The sequence below is a fragment of the Hippoglossus stenolepis genome, chromosome 4 (genome assembly GCF_022539355.2).
Source record: "Hippoglossus stenolepis isolate QCI-W04-F060 chromosome 4, HSTE1.2, whole genome shotgun sequence".
NCBI lineage: Eukaryota > Metazoa > Chordata > Actinopteri > Pleuronectiformes > Pleuronectidae > Hippoglossus > Hippoglossus stenolepis.
The window spans coordinates 3,277,098-3,297,822 of record NC_061486.1 but is presented as its reverse complement, the minus strand read 5'-3'; the positions used below and the strand labels follow the sequence as shown (position 1 = coordinate 3,297,822).

The 20,725-nt window shown below is 42.9% G+C and overlaps 1 protein-coding gene across 1 annotated transcript; it reads left to right on the top strand.

The window, feature by feature from the left end:
- Positions 1–13,277: 13,277 nt before the first annotated feature.
- ppp5c (protein phosphatase 5, catalytic subunit) lies at positions 13,278–20,210 on the top strand. Its single transcript, XM_035155411.2, has 13 exons — positions 13,278–13,412; positions 15,415–15,656; positions 16,372–16,519; positions 16,686–16,807; positions 16,895–16,960; positions 17,127–17,225; positions 17,373–17,478; positions 17,662–17,804; positions 18,104–18,191; positions 18,282–18,322; positions 18,460–18,638; positions 18,728–18,809; positions 19,080–20,210. Exons 1-13 carry the CDS (start codon positions 13,316–13,318, stop codon positions 19,140–19,142), a joined length of 1,476 nt encoding a protein of 491 aa, XP_035011302.2. The 5' UTR covers positions 13,278–13,315; the 3' UTR covers positions 19,143–20,210.
- The last annotated feature ends 515 nt before the right edge of the window (positions 20,211–20,725 follow it).

Sequence of the window (20,725 nt, the reverse complement as noted above, 5' to 3'; positions counted from 1 at the left end):
CTTGTTTAGAAAGAGCACATAAACAAAGTAAAACGAAACATGATCAGCATAATTAAATGGCCGCTCGTCTCACCTCTCAGCGAGATTCAGACAGATCTGCTGCCAGCTTTTGATATTTAATGGTGCCGCGGCACAATGTGTGCTGTGTTATCTTGGCAGGGCAAAATGTAATTGCAATGCTAAAAGGCTTTTCTCTCTCCAAGAAAACACGACCATTACCGAAGCTAAACAAGACAAACACGAGGTTTGTTGGAGGAGACGAGATCATTAAAATGAGTTTTCTGAAATCTCCGGCGCTTCCACCTGCTTGACTTTCCCTGTAATGACCAAAGAACGGGTATGAATGTCAAGAGGGTCATAAATCTATCACGGTGTTAATGGAACGGTCCCAGAGGGAAGTCAAACTCAAGTAGGCTTGTCCTTCTAACCAATGTTCATTTCTCAGCAGCTGCTTCCTCTCAAGGCCTCGAGGCTTTTTATGGGACTGAGACAAACTGCTGACACCTCCTGCCTCAGAGTGAAGTACATCCCAGAAACGCTCCATCCATAGAGGAAAAAGAACGAGGGGGGGGGGGGCACTTGAATGCACGGTGCTGCGTTATGAATGTTACACAAGAGAAGGGAGTGAAGACGGATGCCTGCAGCATTTCAAGGTCAAGCAGGTGTTCTTTTACCACTAACGCGATCCACGTGCCGCGTTTATAGGACTGCATGAGTAACCAGGAAACTGTTGTGTTGATGCACTTCATCAGAGCAGATAAGTCATTCACTTCTGACGTAATTGGGGCTTTAAATGCATCCATGTGCCGCGTTTCATCGTCGTGCATCTGCAGAAATGAGAGGCCCCCTTTTCATGTAAGGCCGCCTGGAACGTTTTCTCCTCGTGGCCCTTTTACGGGTTCACGACGACGTTCGACCGAGCTGAACTCGAGCTGATTCGCCACGGCGCCCGGCCTGGAAATGCTATTTTGGGTTCTGTCTTATTACAACATCTATGACATTTGCAATTATATGTCCACTGATCTGTTGCCACAACTGGTCATTAGAAGTGCAGCGGTACAGCGGCCTGGTGTAATTCCTGTGGACTCAGACGGAGCTGACTGTGACCTTAATAACACACCCCGGTGTCCTGCTGCTGCTCAGCTCCGCTCCACAAACACACAGCTGCCTCGAGCCATTGTTGCTCCAGGTGCTGAATCTGAGGGTACACACACACACACACACACACACACACACACACACACACACACACACACACACACACACACACACACACACACACACACACACACACACACTCTCATACACACACACACACACAAATAAACATATATCAACAAACACACATTTCCTTCGCACAGTTATAACTGTGATGTACTTTTTCAACAAAATATTATTTCTACTTTAATTGTGTTTTGGCTAAATTAAGAAATTTCTTAATAATAACATCCTCATTGATTTACATTGCTATGATAAAAGTTAAAAAACTAAAGTTCTACTAACAGACAGATAGATAGATAGATAGATAGATAGATAGATCTGTATCATGTTTTACTTTTACACATCTTCAAGTTTTTTATTTACATTACTATTACTATTAATATTACTATTATTATTAATTGTATTATTATAGTAGCAGTTGTAGTATTGACTTTACCTTAAAGTAAAGTAAAGTAAAGCAGTATTTGCTTTAGATGATTTAGTTAAAGTTTAAAAATATTAAAGAATAACATGAAGTTATTTTGTTGTTTTTCACTTTGACATAAAAAACCTTCTCACTTCAGGTTCAACAAAACCATTTTCTGAGGAAGTGAGGAGAACTGAACATATCCTGTTTTTCTATGAAACATGAATTCATAGAGTAGCTCCGCTGAATACAGAACACAAAGCTGTGCAGCGAGCAGACGGGCTCCTCCACCTACTTCCATCCCTCTCACTTCACACCTGCACTTTAAGTGGAGATGGTTATCACGGCCTGACTCAGCCTCTTTTCTCTCGGCTCCTCTCTCATCCCTTTGTAAACGGCTGCCAGCTCTTTGAAGCCTCCTCTCCGACTTATCACCTGAACCAAACAACAGGGCGAGCGATAGGGGCAGAAGACAGATGAATGTGAATGAATGAGAGAGGGAGAGAGGGAGAGAGAGAGAGAATAAAAGACCACACACACCTCTGCTGGATCGGCATCCAGCTCAAATGGTGAAATGTCTAGAAAAACAAATAATAAACATGCGATACTAACGAGAGCTCGTTCTCTTTCCCCCCAGATGAGTGGTTCACTCACATTAACCAGTAGCTAACGTGAACACATGGAGGATCAAAGATGGAGGAGGAACTCAAAGCCTCTTCAAAGAGAAAAGTACAAAGGGGGAAAGCACGATAAACCATGTGAGAGTGTCTGAGTGCGGTTACAGAGCAACGCTGCGCCCTGACTCATTTGCTGGACTTCACTAAGTAAGAAATGTTTTCTAAAAAAGGAAAGGTACCAATTACATCTCCGGACTGGCTCCTTCTCACGGTGCCGCCCCTTCGCTTCCTTCCTCCTTTCCCTCTGCGTCTCGCTCCGGCTCTGGATGCAGAGGGACTCGTTTAATCCGACAAACAGCCACTATCTCCCGGGGTAATACACAGAGGAAAAGATCTCTGGGGTCCGAGCCACAGGATCTACACCCCCCTCCCCTAAATAGCATGTGAATCTCACAGGAACGTACCCCAGTGGACGACTGTGACGCTGGGAAGGAAGGAGATCTGGTGGTGGTTGAGGTTTGAAGGTCCCATAAGTGCCCCCAAGCAGCCCCGAGCTAACAAGCTAAGTCAATGAGTTTTTAATAGAAGGTTTCTTTTTGTAAACTCGTTCTGGGTTTTGCTGTACGGGGGAAACAAAGAATAAAATAGATTTATCTTGAGGCAAACTGTTTACGCCTTTTCTTTAAAATTAGATTTGATTGCTGATTCTATCATGCAGTTTTTCTCTCCTGGTGATACATCGCAGTTACGACTCTTTCCCCATTCGCTAAGATTGGAGCCGGTGGTTGTCGGCCCAGAATAACGTCCCCGGGTCCATTGCCAAGATGGCAGCAGAGTGGCGAGTCTTGCCTTCGAGGACTTTGGTCACTTGAGGACAAAATGATTCTGTTTATACGGCTCACCATAGTTTAGTGTCCATTCATCCATCCATCATCTTCTGCTTATCCAGGCACAGGTCGCTGAGTTAACCAGCCAGGTCCCAGACCAGATGGGATACGTGCAGCGAGTTCTGGGTCTACCCCAGGGTCTCCTAGAGCGGGCCCTCCTAGTGAACCTCCAGGGGGCATCCTGATTAGCTCCCCGAACCATTTCTACTGCATTCGGGCACCATTCTGTTTGCTCTGCATCGTTCTTCACCAGTTCCTGATAAAAGTATCATACGTTGAGCTAACAACAATGAGCTAAAACAGGCTAAAAGGCTGCAGACAGCTCATAGACTGTAAATAAAGATGGAACAACGCGCCTCCACTTCCTCCCACCGTCCTGAAACAAAATATCTCATCTTGGACCGAAGACGTTGTTGGGACGTCGTCCATCTTTCTATGCCGACAATGAAGCTACCAGCAAAGTAGTGGAGTGATTGAGCGAGTGAATGAGCTGATGGGTGTGAGCTGCAAATGTAGATGTGCAATTTCCATCCTGCAGCAATGTTTGACAACTCAAAACCACAAGTCCTCCGGCCACAGCTGTGCTCAGAGTGGGGACATGATAATCAGATTATTATTGAGTGAAGGTGTTGCCCGACTTGATATTTATTGTATAAATTGTTCTAAATGTTACACATACTCACATAGTTTCTGTTTCTGTTTCTTTTCCATGATTCATGTTCTACTTTTAGTGTTGCATTGTTGGATCCTTGGTGTCAGCAACAAAAGAAGTTGCTGACACTGTGTAAACTATACAGTGAACGACACTGTTAGAAGAGGCTGTTTTGGGAAAAAGCCAGGGAGGCTGAACTGAACTCAAACTAAAGTTCAATCGCACTCTTTTTACACACACACACACACACACACACACACACACACACACACACACACACACACACACACACACACACACACACACACACACACACACACACACACACACACACACACACACACACAGATACTAAAGGCTGCTGCCTCAAATTAAAAGAGGTGTGACCAAAGTCACAAATCTTACACACCGGAGTCAAACTGACACATTCGACAGGAAAAAATATTGTCGGAATCTTCCCTTTCTGTGAGCGCACACTCACACACACACACTCACACACATTTACTACACACATATTGTCGTATCATGTGGACAACCTGACTCCTCTTATTGAATAAATGGGAGGCTGGGGAGGTGTCAGGTTTTCAGGGGAAGCCGGCGACGGGGTCTGGTTTGGATTAGCCAGCCGCGATCTGTGGCCTCCTGTGTCAGCGGGGCTGTATTGATGGCCGTACAAGGGTTATGACAGCAGAGCGAGAGAGAGGCTCCTCCATTGGCTCCGCAGAGGGACATTAGGTCAGCGTGCCCCCTCCCCTCCTTCCTCTCCCCACCGGCTCTGAATTCCCCAATGAACAACACATTCCTCCTTCCCAGTCCCTCTGTTTATGACACGCCATCCTTTGAAGCAGCGTGGTGAGTGTTTGTGTACGTGTATTTGCATGGGTGCACGAATGTGTGTGTGTGTGTGTGTGAGTGTGTGTGAGTGAGTTAGCCTTGAGCAACTGAGCCTTGGTGAACACATAAACGTTTCAGCATGACACCACCACCGTCGGAGTGTGTGTTTGAGCGTGTTCTACGTGTGCTGCGGATTGGACACACCTGAGCAGGTACGATCTGGGCATACATCTGTGTGACAGCTGTTTTCTACATCTCTGCACCCAAGGCGGAATCTAGGCCAATCGAATAACACACACACGGAGAGGGAGAGGGAGAGGGAGAGGGAGAGAGAGAGAGAGAGGGAGAGTGCATGAGAGCGCCGGGTGGAGGAGAAAGCTATGACTCATCACCGAACTTGGGATGCGCTGGTTTTAACAGGGAGATTGAGTGGGGCCTAGACTGGATGTTGAGACAGAGAAAAACAAACGAGTTGCTTTTTCTAATTAAAGCAGCCCTGGAGGAGAGGGTGGGGGTGTCAGGGAGTCGAGGGGGTGACGGAGGTCAGAGCCAGCTGAGTCATTCCTTTACACCCACTTCCTGTGATCAGGGCACTTTTGGGAGCGGGCAGCGCAGAGAAATTGCGAGTTTGGTTTATGCAATTCTTTCTCCTCCCATCCAGCTTTTAGTCTCATACGCAATCATATCGTATATGCACACCCCCGAGAACATATTCAATCAAGTCACGCACAGGGGCCCAGTTTATGTATATGCACACGTGCTCACGCATATATGAACTCATACTTACAGTATATGGGCAGGAACATACACAATGTATATATGCTAAGGGAGCATGTTGCCTTCCTTAAACTAGGAAAGTGTGTTTTTAACTTTTACTCACTACTTTTTCACTTCATCTGATATATATATATATATATTATATTTTTGTACTTTTTGAGGTACCAGTTCTTTACACGAGTATTCTAAGTATATCCTAATTAAACTTCCACTCATTCATTCTGCTTCTACTCTACTTCATTTCAGGCAGCAATATACTTTATTCAAATATAAATATAAAGACAGCAAGAGAGAGAGAGAGAGAAACAGCAGATTTTTACTTTTACATGAAACACATTAGTACATAAAATATGGAAATAATAATCGACATGCAGATTAAAGCTTCATTCATGTTTCCTCATTAATGCACCATAGTTTGGGACCATTGTATTCATAATAATAAAATGACAAGTTATAATAGTTAGATAGAACTAACTAGAACTGTGTGTAATTTTTCCCAATATATAATTTTACGTATTTTATTATTCTAATTAGTTAATATTCTTAGTAATAAATCTGAAGTATTTTACATTATTGAAATAAAGGTTTAAAACTAATGTTTTTCTTTTTTGGGGGAAATACAATGGATTAGATAGATAGATTCCTTTTCACATGTGTTTCTTCTCTCCCCAGCCACAGCCTTGGTGTAAACAAACACACACAAACAAACACACACACACACACACTCTCATATACACACTCATTTACAGTTAACACGTGTGAGCACAGGAACAACTGGCAGGTATAACACAACTCTTTAAACTTGGGCAGTAATTCAATCCATTCACATCTTATCATCGGTACCAGAGTCCGTCCCTCTGGCTCCGGTGATTCACAAAGGCTGGAGTTTAATTCTCTGGAACAAACTGAGCGCTACACGCACTACACTCATTCCCACGTATCATCTGAGCAACGTCTGATAAACTTCACTTTTTTGTGACCACAGCGATGATAAAGACGGCGGTCAGAGAGACGACTGCGTTCCACCGAGGTCCAGGGAGAGTTTGGATGGCGGTATCTGCGGCTGATCTTTGGTTCACGCCACCTGACGAACACATGTGACTACGGGTGGTTCTAAATGCAGTGTACCCACAAATAGGTGCAAAGCGGCCGTCGGCTCCACAGAGCCCCTCGATCTGACGCCGCCTGGCCACCCAAGTTCACAGGATGTGGACTAATACTAAGACAGCGAGGAATTCCACTCCCCAGAGATAAAGAGGGCCCAGGGATGAGTCTGGACGGCACCCAGGTCTGTCAGTGGTTAATGCTAAGTGACAGGAAAGTCCAACAGAACGAGCAACAGGAAGAGGAAACCCCCCCCCCACAACATCCTGGATGGACGGCCTATGTGTGACTAGATATTTTCAGACACTGTGCACACATTTCTGTGTCTGTATTTCTGCCTCACAGCTGGTATTGACACGGCAAACGTTCCGCGTCACATTAATAACTTAAAAAGCATCTGTGTTCCAGCTTCTGTGTGCACGGCGGTCGGGAAAGTGATGTTGTTATGGTGACAGTTTGTCTTGAACACTTGTGAAACAGGCTGTCTGCTGTGTTGCTTGTTTGTTATTGTTGCCTCGCCGCATCACATCGCAGCTATTCAAGAAACAGTTCAGTCAGAGGAGGCCCGGCGTGGTTTCCAGCCTCGTTCCACCTTGTGTGCAAAGCCCTATTTAGGTCTACCTTCTTTTTTTAAGTCCTATAGTCATCGAATGGTCAGAGTGTGTACTCCCAGACGCCCTGAGTCACTCATGATGCGAGTTCCTTTCTGTGGGAAAGCTGTGCCGTGTGTGCAGAGCCCGTGCGTCCATTGCTCATAAACAGTCGGAGCGATGCCTGTGATGTAAAATAAACTAACTGCCACAACATGTCGTCGCTACCGTTAACTGGCGTGAAAGCAAAAACCGCGCTGCCAGATGAAAGGGCTGCAGCGGGTCCCACCACTGCTCCGCATGATGGATAATCTCAGGGCTGTGTCCAAGTTTATGAGCTCAAGCGCTCGAGGTTTGCACATCAGAGCGACTGTGTCACGGGGGGTGACGTCACAAAGCTGGTGTTTCCCCGGATGAGTGAGCGAGCTTCATCGATTTTATCCCACAGCAGCACAAGTAATAAACCCCATTCATTTTCTGAATAGAGATTTTAATTATCAGCCATAATATTTTAACCATCCGAGGTAGACTTGCCATAAACTGTGATGTTATATATTCCTGTAGAAGCCACAAGTCTGGAAAATCTTTGTTTTATTCGGGATATCAAGGTACTACATCACCCACAATCCTCAGGTGTAGTAGTGGTGGCTGTCATTGGTGGAGCTTCCTGTTATTGTGGAAAGTTTTGCCACAGCCATGAAAATTGTGAGTGATTGCATCATTAAGCACAACATTTCATGTTCCTTCACTCTTAAAATAATTATGTATTCAGTCTTGGTCACGGTTCATAGCTTATGAAGCTTTTATACGAATTTTCTGAAACGTCAATGGAGAAAATGAGCAGGAGATCTGAGAGCTGTTCTTAAATTGGGCTTACTGTGTTTAGAAAGACACAAAAATGACTTTGCTGTCATCTGGCTCCACAAGATGTATTTCATTTTTTCTTGGTCTTGTCCCCTCGAATGTAACTTTTGGCAGAGTATCTCTAAATGAATCTCCCGAGATATTGACCCTGAGTTCTCACAGTCTGACGAAAGTATTTTCTTTTCTTTTCACACTCTCCGACGAAAACAAAGCAACACTATTCATTTGATTGTGTTACTTTCTAAATCGCGTATTCACAATAATTTTTTTCGATTTTTGATATCGAAATCAAGCTGTATATCAAACGTGGTGCCTCACAGCCGGGTTTGGGTTAGTCCTGGTTTGTTGATCCTGGTTCTGCTCGGGTCTTTCTGTGTGGAGGTCCCATGTTCTCTCCACAGTCCAAAGACACACACGTTGGACTCAGGTTGAGTGGAGACACTGAAACTGACTGTATAGGTCTGAACTTGAGTGTGAATGGGTGTTTGTCGGGCCTGTGAAACACTGGCGACCTGTCCAGGGTGTCTCGCCCCAATATGTCAACTGGGATTGGTTTCAGCCCTCCCCGACCCCAAGAGAATACGTGGTAGCTTATAGATGATGGATGGATGGATGGGTATTAAACTTATCCTACACACCACAAATAGAAAACAGGTCAAAACCCTGAATGTTGGTTCCCAGGATGACATTTTAGTGACCTTGTGTCTGTCCAGAAAAGACATGTTTGAGCTGCTGCTGTTGAAACGAGCTCTGAAAAGAAAAGGTAGACAGTGACTGGACGAGTTCTCTTGTGAAATGAAGACTTTGTGAGTCTTGGTGGTTCAGGAGGATGGTTGATGTCATCGGGCGACGTGAGCAGTGTTTGGGGAGTTCACTGTCTATAAATACCGTACCCTGGGTGTTCCTCCTCTGTCTTTTCTCACAGTTTGTTAAAACCTTTTCACCTCAGATACTTACCGCCTCTTGTCTATTTCACATCCTCCACTGTCTGCTCTGCTCTATCTATTTGCATTCCTCCCTGCAAGTTGTGTCTCTCTCTCTCTCTCTCTGAGGCACACATGCATTCACGGGCCTATTTGCTTGAATTTCTCATTTCCTGTTTGGGGTGTGTATCCGATCCCTTGTTCTCGTGCCCGGTGCACATGAAACACTCGTGCTGCTCAAAAGTCAGTGAGAGAGACAGAGAGAATATAAACGAGGGGATGATGGCAGGAGTAGATGTGAACGGGAGAAGAATCCGGCTGAGGACAGTGGATGGAAAAATCCTGACTGATGTCAGGAGGAAAACCAAAGGAAAGAGGAGGAGGAAACAGAAAGTGGTTGATTATAATAATATATACAGATATGGCCAAATAAGGCCTGCGCCATGCTGCAAGATCATTTTTCATCCTAATCTATGTTTTGAAGGAATCCAGGCTGCTTTCCCTCCCCATGGCAATTAGCTTTTATTGATTATAATTATCTGTTTAGTCGGCCCATTTTCTAAATTTCCCTTAACAAGCCGGTGGTGCCAGTCGATCAGGGTGGGGGGGCTGCAGGGTATGAGCTCTTAAAAACCTCCCGTACAGTCTGTCTCACATTTCCACCGTCGAGAACTGATTCCACTCGGGCTGTGTGTGGGCTTCAGGTATGGAGCTGTGGTTTCACTGGCTACTGCGACTATCCTTATTGTATTAGTTCATGAGTCAAAACTGCCTGTTTGATTGGAAAGTTTTCCGAGAGAAAGCCACATGCACATGGCGGAAAACACATACTGCAGCACATGAGATGTAAAACCAGACACGGCTTTTTGTTATTCAAGTTACAGTGCTGAAATAAGAAGGAACATGAAGGATGGGGGGATGGTGGAGTCATTGGAGACCGTGGAATAAAAAGTTCCCTATTGTTTTAAACCAGAAAAACAACATGAATCGACAAATCAATCAGAACTGTATCTATATCGCACATTTCAAACAAATCAGATGCATTTCAAGGTGATTGAGAAAACATAAGAGGTTAAAAGTGAGTTTGAAACATTCAGATTTAGGGACTAATGCAAACTAACGTAAACAACAATAGATACAAAAAATGAATAACTGATAAATGATACAAATACATAATATATATAAATGTAATTAAACCCACATGAAGACTAAATTGGAGGGAGTATAAGGTTTATATATATGTCAACAGACCCTCAATGTTTTATGAAATGAAGGATAAATACCAGCAAAACACATATTTGGTCATTATATTCCACTATAAAATATATTAATTCTTATTTAAGATTAAATACCTTTTCACTTATAAGTACGTTTACAAGTTCAGGAACTTTGTCTAAAATCATTTCTTAGAAACAAACAATTGTGTTTATCTGGTTTAGAATCTTATAAAAATCATCTGTGGTCGACTGCAGCTGTTTCCATTTCAGGCACAGAGGTCAGAAACCTGACTTTATACTTAAAACAGCCCCACAGGAGATGTAAACAGACGCTACACAAAATATATACACAATCGCTTTCTATACGCTGCTCCAGTCCCCACCCATAACCACCGTGGTTACAAGGCCAAGAAACACAGGAGCGAAGCAGAGGAGGTTTTAGTGTGGAAAGGTGAAGCCAGTAGCAGGTATGCATCACGTTCCTTTTTCCATTTGCTTCATATTTCCAGCTCCTCACTCCCCTGCAGCGCAAATAACCTCAGTGAACATGTGATGTGTCACTGCAGGATGTTGATTTACACATGAAGCGATCAACACGAGGCTCCACTGCTGGAGGAGTGACTCTGTTAATGCTGAAGTACAATGTGAGCAATTAGTGGATGACTCACAAACCATATCAGCGAGAGAAAGGAAAATGCCAGTGAGCGAGCACAAGCAAGATAGAGGGAATTAAGAAAAGAGGAGGAAGGGTGGAGCTCCGGAGGATGACTTTCTTCTTCACTTAACTTTAATTTTGCTTGAAGTCCTTTGCCCTGCCTGCTAGAAAAACACATGGTTCAAATAAGCACGCACCCCCCCCCACACACAGACCCCCTGAAGTCCAGCTCTCATTAGTGAATTATTTGGAGTGAGTGGAGCAGAGGAGGAGGAAACAAGACTCCGGCAGAGTCAGACACGACGGTTGAAGGGATGGAGGGAACTCAGAGATTAGAATGTGGTGTTCAAAACACCGTGTCATGGTCCTGCATGCTCCAGGATAATAAATAGCAATAAGGTCTGGATCAGGACCGTGTAACATACACTCGGCTCTGAGGCCTCATCGCTCATTGGCTCGCGGCCCTGGAATGTCACTCACATTCTCCCTGACCTTCATCCGTCCCTTTCTCTGGTTGCTCGTATATCTCCGCGCTCGTCCATTTGTGTTTGTTTTAACTTTCTCAGGACCCCTTCCAAAGCCCACGCTCATGCATCGTACACCCAAGAGGACGGCGATTTCCCTCCTCCGAGCTCCCAGCAGGCCAGATTTTCTCTACCTCTCTCCCTCCCACTCTGTCTCTCCCACTCACTGTCTGCGTTTACTCTCATGTGGGGCCGAGGCAGTAACGTCAGCTCGTTCACAGTCAATCTCATCCTGTGTTTTTTTTCTTCTTCTTCCTCCCCTCCAAGATCTATTATAGTAAAACCATCACGGAACTAGACGTTTTATGCCTCAGACAAAGAGGCGAGTCATAGGTAATCTTGCTATAAGGGAAAGTGAACTCACACTCTGGGGTTAGTAAGTGCTCGACAGGGGTCGCAGTGACTCACCCGACTGTTTGGCCTCTTACTCTTCACTGCGGGGTGTTGCTTGTGAGTCAGGGCGGCAGACTGGTGAGGCCTGGATCCTCCGTGTCACATGCGTCTCTCCAATGTCTCCTACTCTCTTGAACTTCTAACCCTAACATTCAAAAACCCAAACACACCAAACCACAAGACGATTCCTCAAAGCGTTGACTTTTTTCCTCCTCTGGTAGAAACGTCCCTCTCCTGACTCCACTGCCACACAGTAGTTTTCTTTTTTTAACTCTCTGTTGAAGGAAAGATGTTTCGGCTTGGATGTGTTTGTGCTTAAAGGTTGCGTGATGTTGTTGCAAACCAGTTGTGAGGCCGGAGTGCGTCAGATGCCATGTGTGAGTGACTAAAGTTGTAGAGACGTGCACCTGTGCCATGTTTGTGCCCTCGCGAGGTTTGATGAGGACGACATTGCTGTCTTTCCGGCAACGGGAAACTCGCCTGGAGGCATCTGCAAGAAACCCAACCTGTACTTTCCTCTCACATGACCTCACTTTTTAATTGATTGGAAATGTATTGCCATTCAGTCACAGAAGTGTTGAGACCCGTGGACAGACTATTATTACTAACAAATAAAGTCATTACTTGGCATTGACATGGAACATTTATCTAATTATCAGCTAATGATTCACTTGCAACTCATTACTCACAATCTGAACATTTTTCTGGTTAACCTCACAAATGTAACTCCCTAGATCAGCGTTATTGTTGCCTCCAAACCTGACAAGTCATTTCTGCTCAATCGCATCAGTAGTTACTTCAGCGACAAGTCTATACTGACCCCTGCTGGTTAGTGAACCTAAAGAGCTCAGATGGAAATATTCATACTTGATATTTTTTACCCGAAGTTTTGAAATCGACATTATCAGTGTCTCTCATGCACACTTCTATAGAACGTTGATTATCGGAGAATGTATAAATATGTGTTAACAACAGAAGGCTGCAGTTTAATCTGATGTATTAAGATGATGATGACAATTATAATAACAATAATATATATGATAATAATAATAATAATAATAATAATAATAAATAAACAATTTATTTGTACAGCACCTTTAATACAAGAAATGCAGCTCAAAGTGCTTTACATACACAGATAAATATAAAAACATGTTAATACAAATAAAAACGTGTTAAAATGTAGTTCATATAAGAGAAAGGACTTCAAGTAACATTAGAACATGTTAAAATTACACTTAAAAGAAAAGGAAATAAAAATAAATGTAAAAACGAGGAAAGAAGGAAAGTGATAAAAAATTATGGCTGAAGTAGAGAGAAATGTTTTAAGTTTTCTTCTAAAGACGTTTACTCAAGTAGCTTATCTAATAATAATAATAATAATATTGAATAATTACATACATTCGTAGTTATTTCTTGTTAATATTAATATGACCTTTTTTATTATCTAATAATGCAATTATTATTATTAATATTAGAAAGACTCAACTAAATCCTTTGTATGTATGTATTATCTGCATTGATATGTCCCTGTATTTTTTCAAGTTAATAATTATTATGTTTTATTAATATTTTAAATATCAGTTATTTCCTCGCGCAGGAACTAGTTTTTGAAAAAACAGACTTTGCGACCTTTGCGACAGTCCGGTCAATGGCGCACGGATCGGAGTACGGCAGCGAGAAGAAGATGGCGGAGGGTGGTAATGATGCAGAGCTACTCAAGGAGAAGGCGAATAAGTACTTTAAAGGTAATTTGGAGAGCTTGTCAGGTCTGTGGCTTTTGTCGGTGGTTTGCAACAGACACGGGTGTGACCGTGAACGCGCGGGGGGACGCGGTCGCGGCCCGTCAAGCTCCAAACCGGAGCCGGGAGCTAACGTCAGGCTAAGCTAACACCGCTCGGACAGCATGCTAGCTGTAAACCCCATTCATTGGATTAGCTGCCGCGGCTAAGCGCTAAAGCTGCGGTGTTGACGCATGCTGTGCCCATGTGCCCATGTGCCACAAACACCTGCCGGGGGGGTTCGATTCCCTCCCGAATCCGTGGCGACATTTTGTTCCCTCGTGGATTCGTGTAGATTTCTGCGCAAATGCAACGACTGGAAATGAACGTTGTTAAGCAGCGACGCGTGAGAGCAGCAGCAACAAGGCTCGTGATGCTCAGGGCTGATTATCAGGCACTTTTCTCACCCCCCCCCCATTATTCTTGCAGCTTATCCTTGATTGTTCTCATATATTAAGACGTGATTTCATTTTGTAAATTATTGATTATAAGTCATATTTCGTTTAAATAGATGTGGTTTGACCTGCAACGTGATTTAAGCACATCTCAGCCCCAGGGGACGTTCAGAGACTTTCCAGTATCGTGACGTGATGAGTGAACTTTGACTTTTTCCTAAATGACATAACCAGGTGTGTCAGTGATTCCTGTAAAACGAGGAGTGTCTGTTTTTAATTCCTTTCTGTTTTGAAGGATTCCTGCACAAAAATCGTTAGCATGGCAAAGTTGGTTATTCAGCCATAATCACGTGGAGCAAGTGTTGTGTCAAACTAGACAAACTGTGCCACGAGTTGTGTGTTTGCTGTCTTAGTGTCACGCTATCACGTGGAATGTGGGTTGTCTACAAAGACAAGTAGGGCTGGGAAATGTGGACAGAAATTAAATCAATATTGACAAATCTTATTTGATATCATTGATTATCATAATAAATGTCCCTTTTTAATTTCTTTTAACTTTAGAGACTGATCTTTGACCCCGTGAAACAGCACAAGATGATAAACACTCGCTTGCACCGTAGAAGCATTATAGATTTTGTTGTATTGCCGTTTTTATTAGGACGACATAAAGACCAGTATATCAACCGTCCATAAAGTTGTTGTAACCAAATTATTGTATTCAAATCAGATCAGGTACCAAGTGGGTGGAAACCAACCCTGTGGATTGATTCAAAGCATCAACATGAGTTCATAACCATATTATGTTCATTTTATTTTTAAACTAAAAGCTCTATTTATTCAGCAAATTAATGTAATTACGTTCTGTGTTTTGTAAACTATACCGAATGTTAAATTTAGCATTTTCCTCTGCCATTATGTTTTCACTTGTGTTGAGTGGGAACAATAATAGCAGCATCAGGGCTGTGATTGGCCTCTAAGGCGTTGCAGGTTTTCCATCACAGCCGCTCACTGGGAACTAGACTAGACAGCTGTTTATCCTGGGTGTACTGGGTTAGCACTGGTTACATCCTCACAGTTTGCTCACTAATGGGATCAAAGTATGATTTTCACTGTCTCATAACTTCCCCCTGGAGCTAAAATATTGTGTTACAAAACCATTGAAATGGTAACTTGAGCCCAAATGTCATCTGTGGGTTTGATCGCTGTAACATCGTGATGAAGCAGAACTGTTGTTCCTGGACTCACTGATCCAGGAGGGAAGATTATAAATTAAGGTTAATGTTTGTTTTTATTTAAAGCTGCAGATATACGGTTTGTTTAATGTATAAAGTCCTTTGGATTAATAAAATGCATGTCATGATCATTAAATTTAAAACGTAGAATAGCAGACACATGATGCCAGAACCCAGAGTGATGTCCTCATTGTCCTCATTGTCCTCATTGTGTCTCTTATGAATACAGACACATAAAACAAATATGACTCCCACTGTTCGAACACTAAGCAACGACCTGAGCACTGATTTTTTTTATTTTGTCACAAACTCAAATCAAAATGTGATATTTGCCTTTTTCAGATAAAGACTATGAAAATGCTATCAAGTACTACTCGGAGGCCTTGGAGGTCAATCCATCCAACGCCGTCTACTACAGCAACCGCAGCCTGGCATACCTGCGCACAGAGTGCTATGGCTATGCCCTGGCAGATGCCACCAAGGCCCTGGAGATAGACAAGAACTACATCAAGGGGTATTACCGCCGCGCCACCTCCAACATGGCACTGGGCAAGTTCAAGGCAGCACTTAAGGACTACGAGACGGTAAGATGTTTTGCTTTTGTGTCTATTAGCGGCAGCGCACTCTAAGCTGCCATATGGTCTGAAACGAGCACTTATAGGACAGCTATAAATGTGTTTGCCTGCTTTTTTCTCTCGGGAAAAGAGCTCCCCTGCTCCATCTGTTGGTCTGTCACCAAGAGTTAGGCTCTTCATGTTGCCTTAACAGCCCAAAATAGGGATTATCCTTAAATCCAGCCCATGATGCCAATTAGATCCGGTGTATAGGCTCTCATACCGCAGCTAATTTAGTCTATTGTTGTGCATGATGTTCTCATAACGGCCAATTTAAATATACCAGGACTGTGGCAACAAAGACCTCCAAAGCTCAGCCGTCGCAATTTATTGCCCAAACTCGAACAAGCACCATGACGACAAAAAATGAGTTAATCCTCATGGAGCTCCGAGAGGCTTGAACAAGATTCATATGTATTTATAGAATCCTACTGAAACTATAAATGACATATAGTTTGTTCAGATGTATATTCAAGGACAGGGTGTGACTCTGTTTAAATGTTGTACAGTATCACACACACAGCAAATTATTTTAACTCCAGAAGAAACTGTTTGCATAATTTAGAAATTTCATTTTTGAACTACTGTTATTAACTTTACATTAAATTCTCTGCTTTGATAATCTGTTTTTTTATATTAACCCGTGTGTTCACTTTGTGTCTCTCTCTTCTCGCTCTGGTCACAGGTAGTAAGGGTTCGACCAAATGACAAGGATGCGAAGATGAAGTATCAGGAATGTAATAAGATTGTGAAACAAAAGGCTTTTGAAAGAGCCATCGCCAGCGATGAGATAAGAAAATCTGTTGTTGACTCTCTGGACATTGAAAACATGAGTAAGTTTCCTTTTTTTTATTGGACAAATACATAAAATAATCATAAAAACATCATAGACGTACTGTTTCATTTAAAACAGGAGCTAGGGATAATATAACAGCTGAAGTAATCCATTTTCTTTACCTTTGATTCTCAATCTGACGTTAATGTGACCTTGTGTTGCAGCGATTGAGGACGACTACTCTGGCCCCAAACTGGAAGATGGTAAGGTCACATCTCAGTTCATGAATGAGATGATGGACTGGTTCAAAGACCAGAAGAAACTGCACAGAAAGTGTGCTTATCAGGTAAACGTGTTCATGTGACACACAGGATGCTCACAGAGGGAATCGAACGTGCACCTGTAAATTAAACTGTTTTTTGTGCTCTTTCAGATTTTGGTGCAAGTTAAAGATCTTCTATCGAAGCTACCAAGTCTCATTGAGATCTCATTAAAAGAGGTGAGCTGCACTTTGCTTATTATCACTAATTCAAGAACACTGAGTGGAACAATGAAATAGTTTTATTCTCTGATTACCACGTATTTATTTTTCGCAGCACAGCAGTCAATAGACCATAATATAAGATTTAAATAATTTAAAGTTTTTCTGTTTCTCTTTGCCACAGACAGAAAAAATAACTATTTGTGGTGACACCCACGGGCAATACTACGATCTCCTCAACATCTTCAAGTTGAACGGCTTACCCTCAGAGACCAACCCTTACGTATCCTTTCTAGAACATCTGGTTTTAGATTTGGGTTCAATGTAGTTATACGACTTGTTTCATGTCATTTTTATGTCTATTACAAAAAACTTCCCAAAGCGCTGAATCCAAATCTTGTGCGGCACAGTCCCTAACCACAGAATTCAGCTGTTCAACGGGGACTTCGTGGATCGTGGCTCTTTCTCCGTCGAGGTCATTCTCACCCTCTTTGGCTTCAAGTTGCTTTACCCCGACAACTTCTTCTTGCTCAGGGGTGAGAACACGCCCTCTGTGCCTGTGTATAAGTCTGTGGGTGCATGTTTATTATCCGCACATGTCCTGTCCATGTTATATTAATGTGTCACAACTAATGTGTTATCATAAAGATCTATGAACAATATGGAAATTTGTTCAATCAGGAACATTCATTGTACAATAACCAGGCCTGTACCTGCAGGTAACCATGAGACCGACAACATGAACCAGATGTATGGATTCGAAGGGGAGGTCAAGGCCAAGTACACAGCCCAGATGTTCCAGCTGTTCAGCGAGGTCTTCCAGTGGCTGCCTCTGGCTCAATGCATCAACAGCAAAATACTGGTGAGCAGTGGAAGCTATGAGCTGAAGGCAGTGGAAGAGATGTGCAACTCAATTTGTTGTTGTTCACCGAGGCCTTGCCACAAGTTTTGGGGGTTTAATCGGTGATAACTTTAGCAAATTGTTGTGGATTATTTCGATATCTTGATTCTAAATTTGAAGTTACTGAAGACTGTTTGTTTGTTGTTCTTTGTGTAACAGACCAACAGCCATAATTTACCTGAATCTTGATAATGATTTTGGAAGTGGTTTCATGTTTTGATCCGTTTCACACGCAGTCCTAACAACATTGTCCCTCTCAGATTATGCACGGGGGGCTGTTCAGTGAAGATGGCGTCACATTGGAGGACCTCAGGAAGATTGAGAGGAACAGACAGCCTCCTGACTCAGGTAGCGTCCGACTCTAAATCCAGTGTAATCAGTGTAAAACTCACTCTAAGAAAACAACAACCATTTCATCCTGCCTCCTCTTTCCCACAGGTCCCATGTGTGACCTCCTCTGGTCCGATCCACAGCCTGGGGTCAGTTTTCACCCACTCAACATTATACACTTGTTTATTTCAGAGCAGCATCGTCTCCACCTCTTATCTTTTGGTTAAGAATTAGTTTGACCACTAATCTCTCTCTCTCTCTCTCTCTCTCTCTCTCTCTCTCGCAGAGTGGCCGGTCGGTCAGCAAGCGAGGCGTGAGCTGTCAGTTCGGGCCTGATGTGACGGAGCGTTTCCTGGAACAGAACAAGCTCGACTTCATCGTGCGTAGTCATGAGGTCAAAGCTGAGGGCTACGAGGTCACTCACTCAGGGAAGTGCATCACCGTGTTCTCAGCGCCCAACTACTGGTACGTACTGGTTTCGGCTCACCTAGAAGTGTTGACTCAGCTTTTATTCCAGCGGTTCACTTACATTGTCGTGTGATCTATTCCTCCAGTGATCAGATGGGGAACAAAGGAGCGTATATCCATCTCAGGGGATCAGACCTCAAGCCAGAATTTCACCAGTTCACTGCTGTGGTCAGTATTCAGTTCTCCAGTCCGCAACGTTCAGTGGAACTTTGAGAAATTGTAGTTTTAATAACAACTATAAAACTTTCTGTACTTTTTGTACAAAGATTGGTCCAGTTTATACAATTTTGTTGTCATTTCCATAATAATAATATATCAGTTAAACAACCACTGACTTTTACTTTAAGAAATTAACATTACAACAGGCTAATAATGACTAATTTTGCAAATCGTTTAAAAACGCATGTTAAAGTGTGATCTAATGTTCTTCTTCTACAGCCTCATCCGAATGTTAAGCCCATGGCGTACGCCAACTCGCTAATGCAGATGGGGATGATGTAGACTCTGATCCGTCTGTGACACTGACGACCTCCCATCTGACCCGAACCATCCCGGCCACCTCACTCCCTCCAGTGCTCGGACATGCTCTCATTCATGCTTAGCCTATGGGATCCCTCTCCCTGACAAACCTCCGCTAGTTGTATGCTGAAAAAAAACCCGTGGTGTAGTTGAGATGGGGAGAGATCACTCGTACCAGCCCGGCCCAGTTCAGAACTGGGCACGTCTGACCATGTTATCTGTTAAAAAAAAATACTGTTTCCATTGTCATTAGTCTGTTCATGAGTTCCATCACCGGGTAAAGACACCGGCCGTGAGAATTTCAGACAAGTCTCCTCAGAGCTGCTTGGTTTTTAAATATTTGACACACTTAGCAGATGGGATCAAGTAGATAGTACGTACCAAAGATCTGTGATTTAAAGATGATTGTTCAGTTTGTACAAGGAGCATCTTGTGACTGAAACCTGGCGTTGCACTGTAGGCCCGTGTACACAGCTAAGAGCAGCATGTGGATCAGTGTTTCTCAAACCATCCTGCAGTATGTCAGTCATTACAAATTATACTTACGTGTGTGATCCCAGTCTGTCATGTGTCTCTGGGTACACTCTTAAAGGTGCTGTTTGCCATTAGTGGTGTAATTAGCTGGTTCCGTCATTAGCTGGTAACTTTTCTTTTTGCACTGCTTCCTGCCGAGGAAGATTTTGCTGCTCTTCATGTTTTCATCCCTGACCGTTATGGTGCCACTCACCCGGCAGCTCCTGCACACTCTACTCTCCGAACGTAGCTTTGGTGTAACACTGATGGCACTCGATCCCTGGTAACTTCTGACCCACCACCACCACCACCACCGTTCTGTGGATGTCTTCAGTACACAAACGTCCAACATGCAACCCTGTCTTGAAACGCACAGCTGCATTGTCCAACGGCCCTCAACTTTTTAGATAAAGAAATACACTGACGTGTATGTATATATACTGTATCATTTAAAGATTCCGTGTAATGTTTGGAGAAAAATATTGAATAAAAAAATCCAGTCCTGTGATTTTAGAAACAAGCTGGTATCTTTATTTATGTTGGTCCATATTGTCTTTGTCTGTTTTGTAGTTCTGTGTTCTCTGTGGATGGATGATTAGAATTTCTGTACATCTGATTCTTGTCAACACATTTACTCAAGAACACTTTGAGGTAATTTCTTTAGATTTGGAACAAACGATAAGCATCAGCAAGGTTTGATGGTCAAAGGTCAAGAACATTGTGACATCACAAAACATAGTTTTTGCTTTGTGAATAAGATTTCCCAGGAATTAGCCTTAGTGAAATGAGACGATCCTTTTTTTTAAACAGAAAAGTGGATTTATTTTCCTCCATTTGTATATATGATGATAAATTATATCCAGTATTATCAGCTTATTTAATATAAATTCACTGTGTACATTCTTGGGTAGTTTTTTAAAACAACTTCAGTGAACAAAATGTATGAAATTTACAGTGAACAGTTCTGTTTCAAAATTTTTTACAGAAAACTAATTTCTCTCACAACCAAATCTCCAAAAACTCACCACAAGGGTAGAAATCATTCATTATTT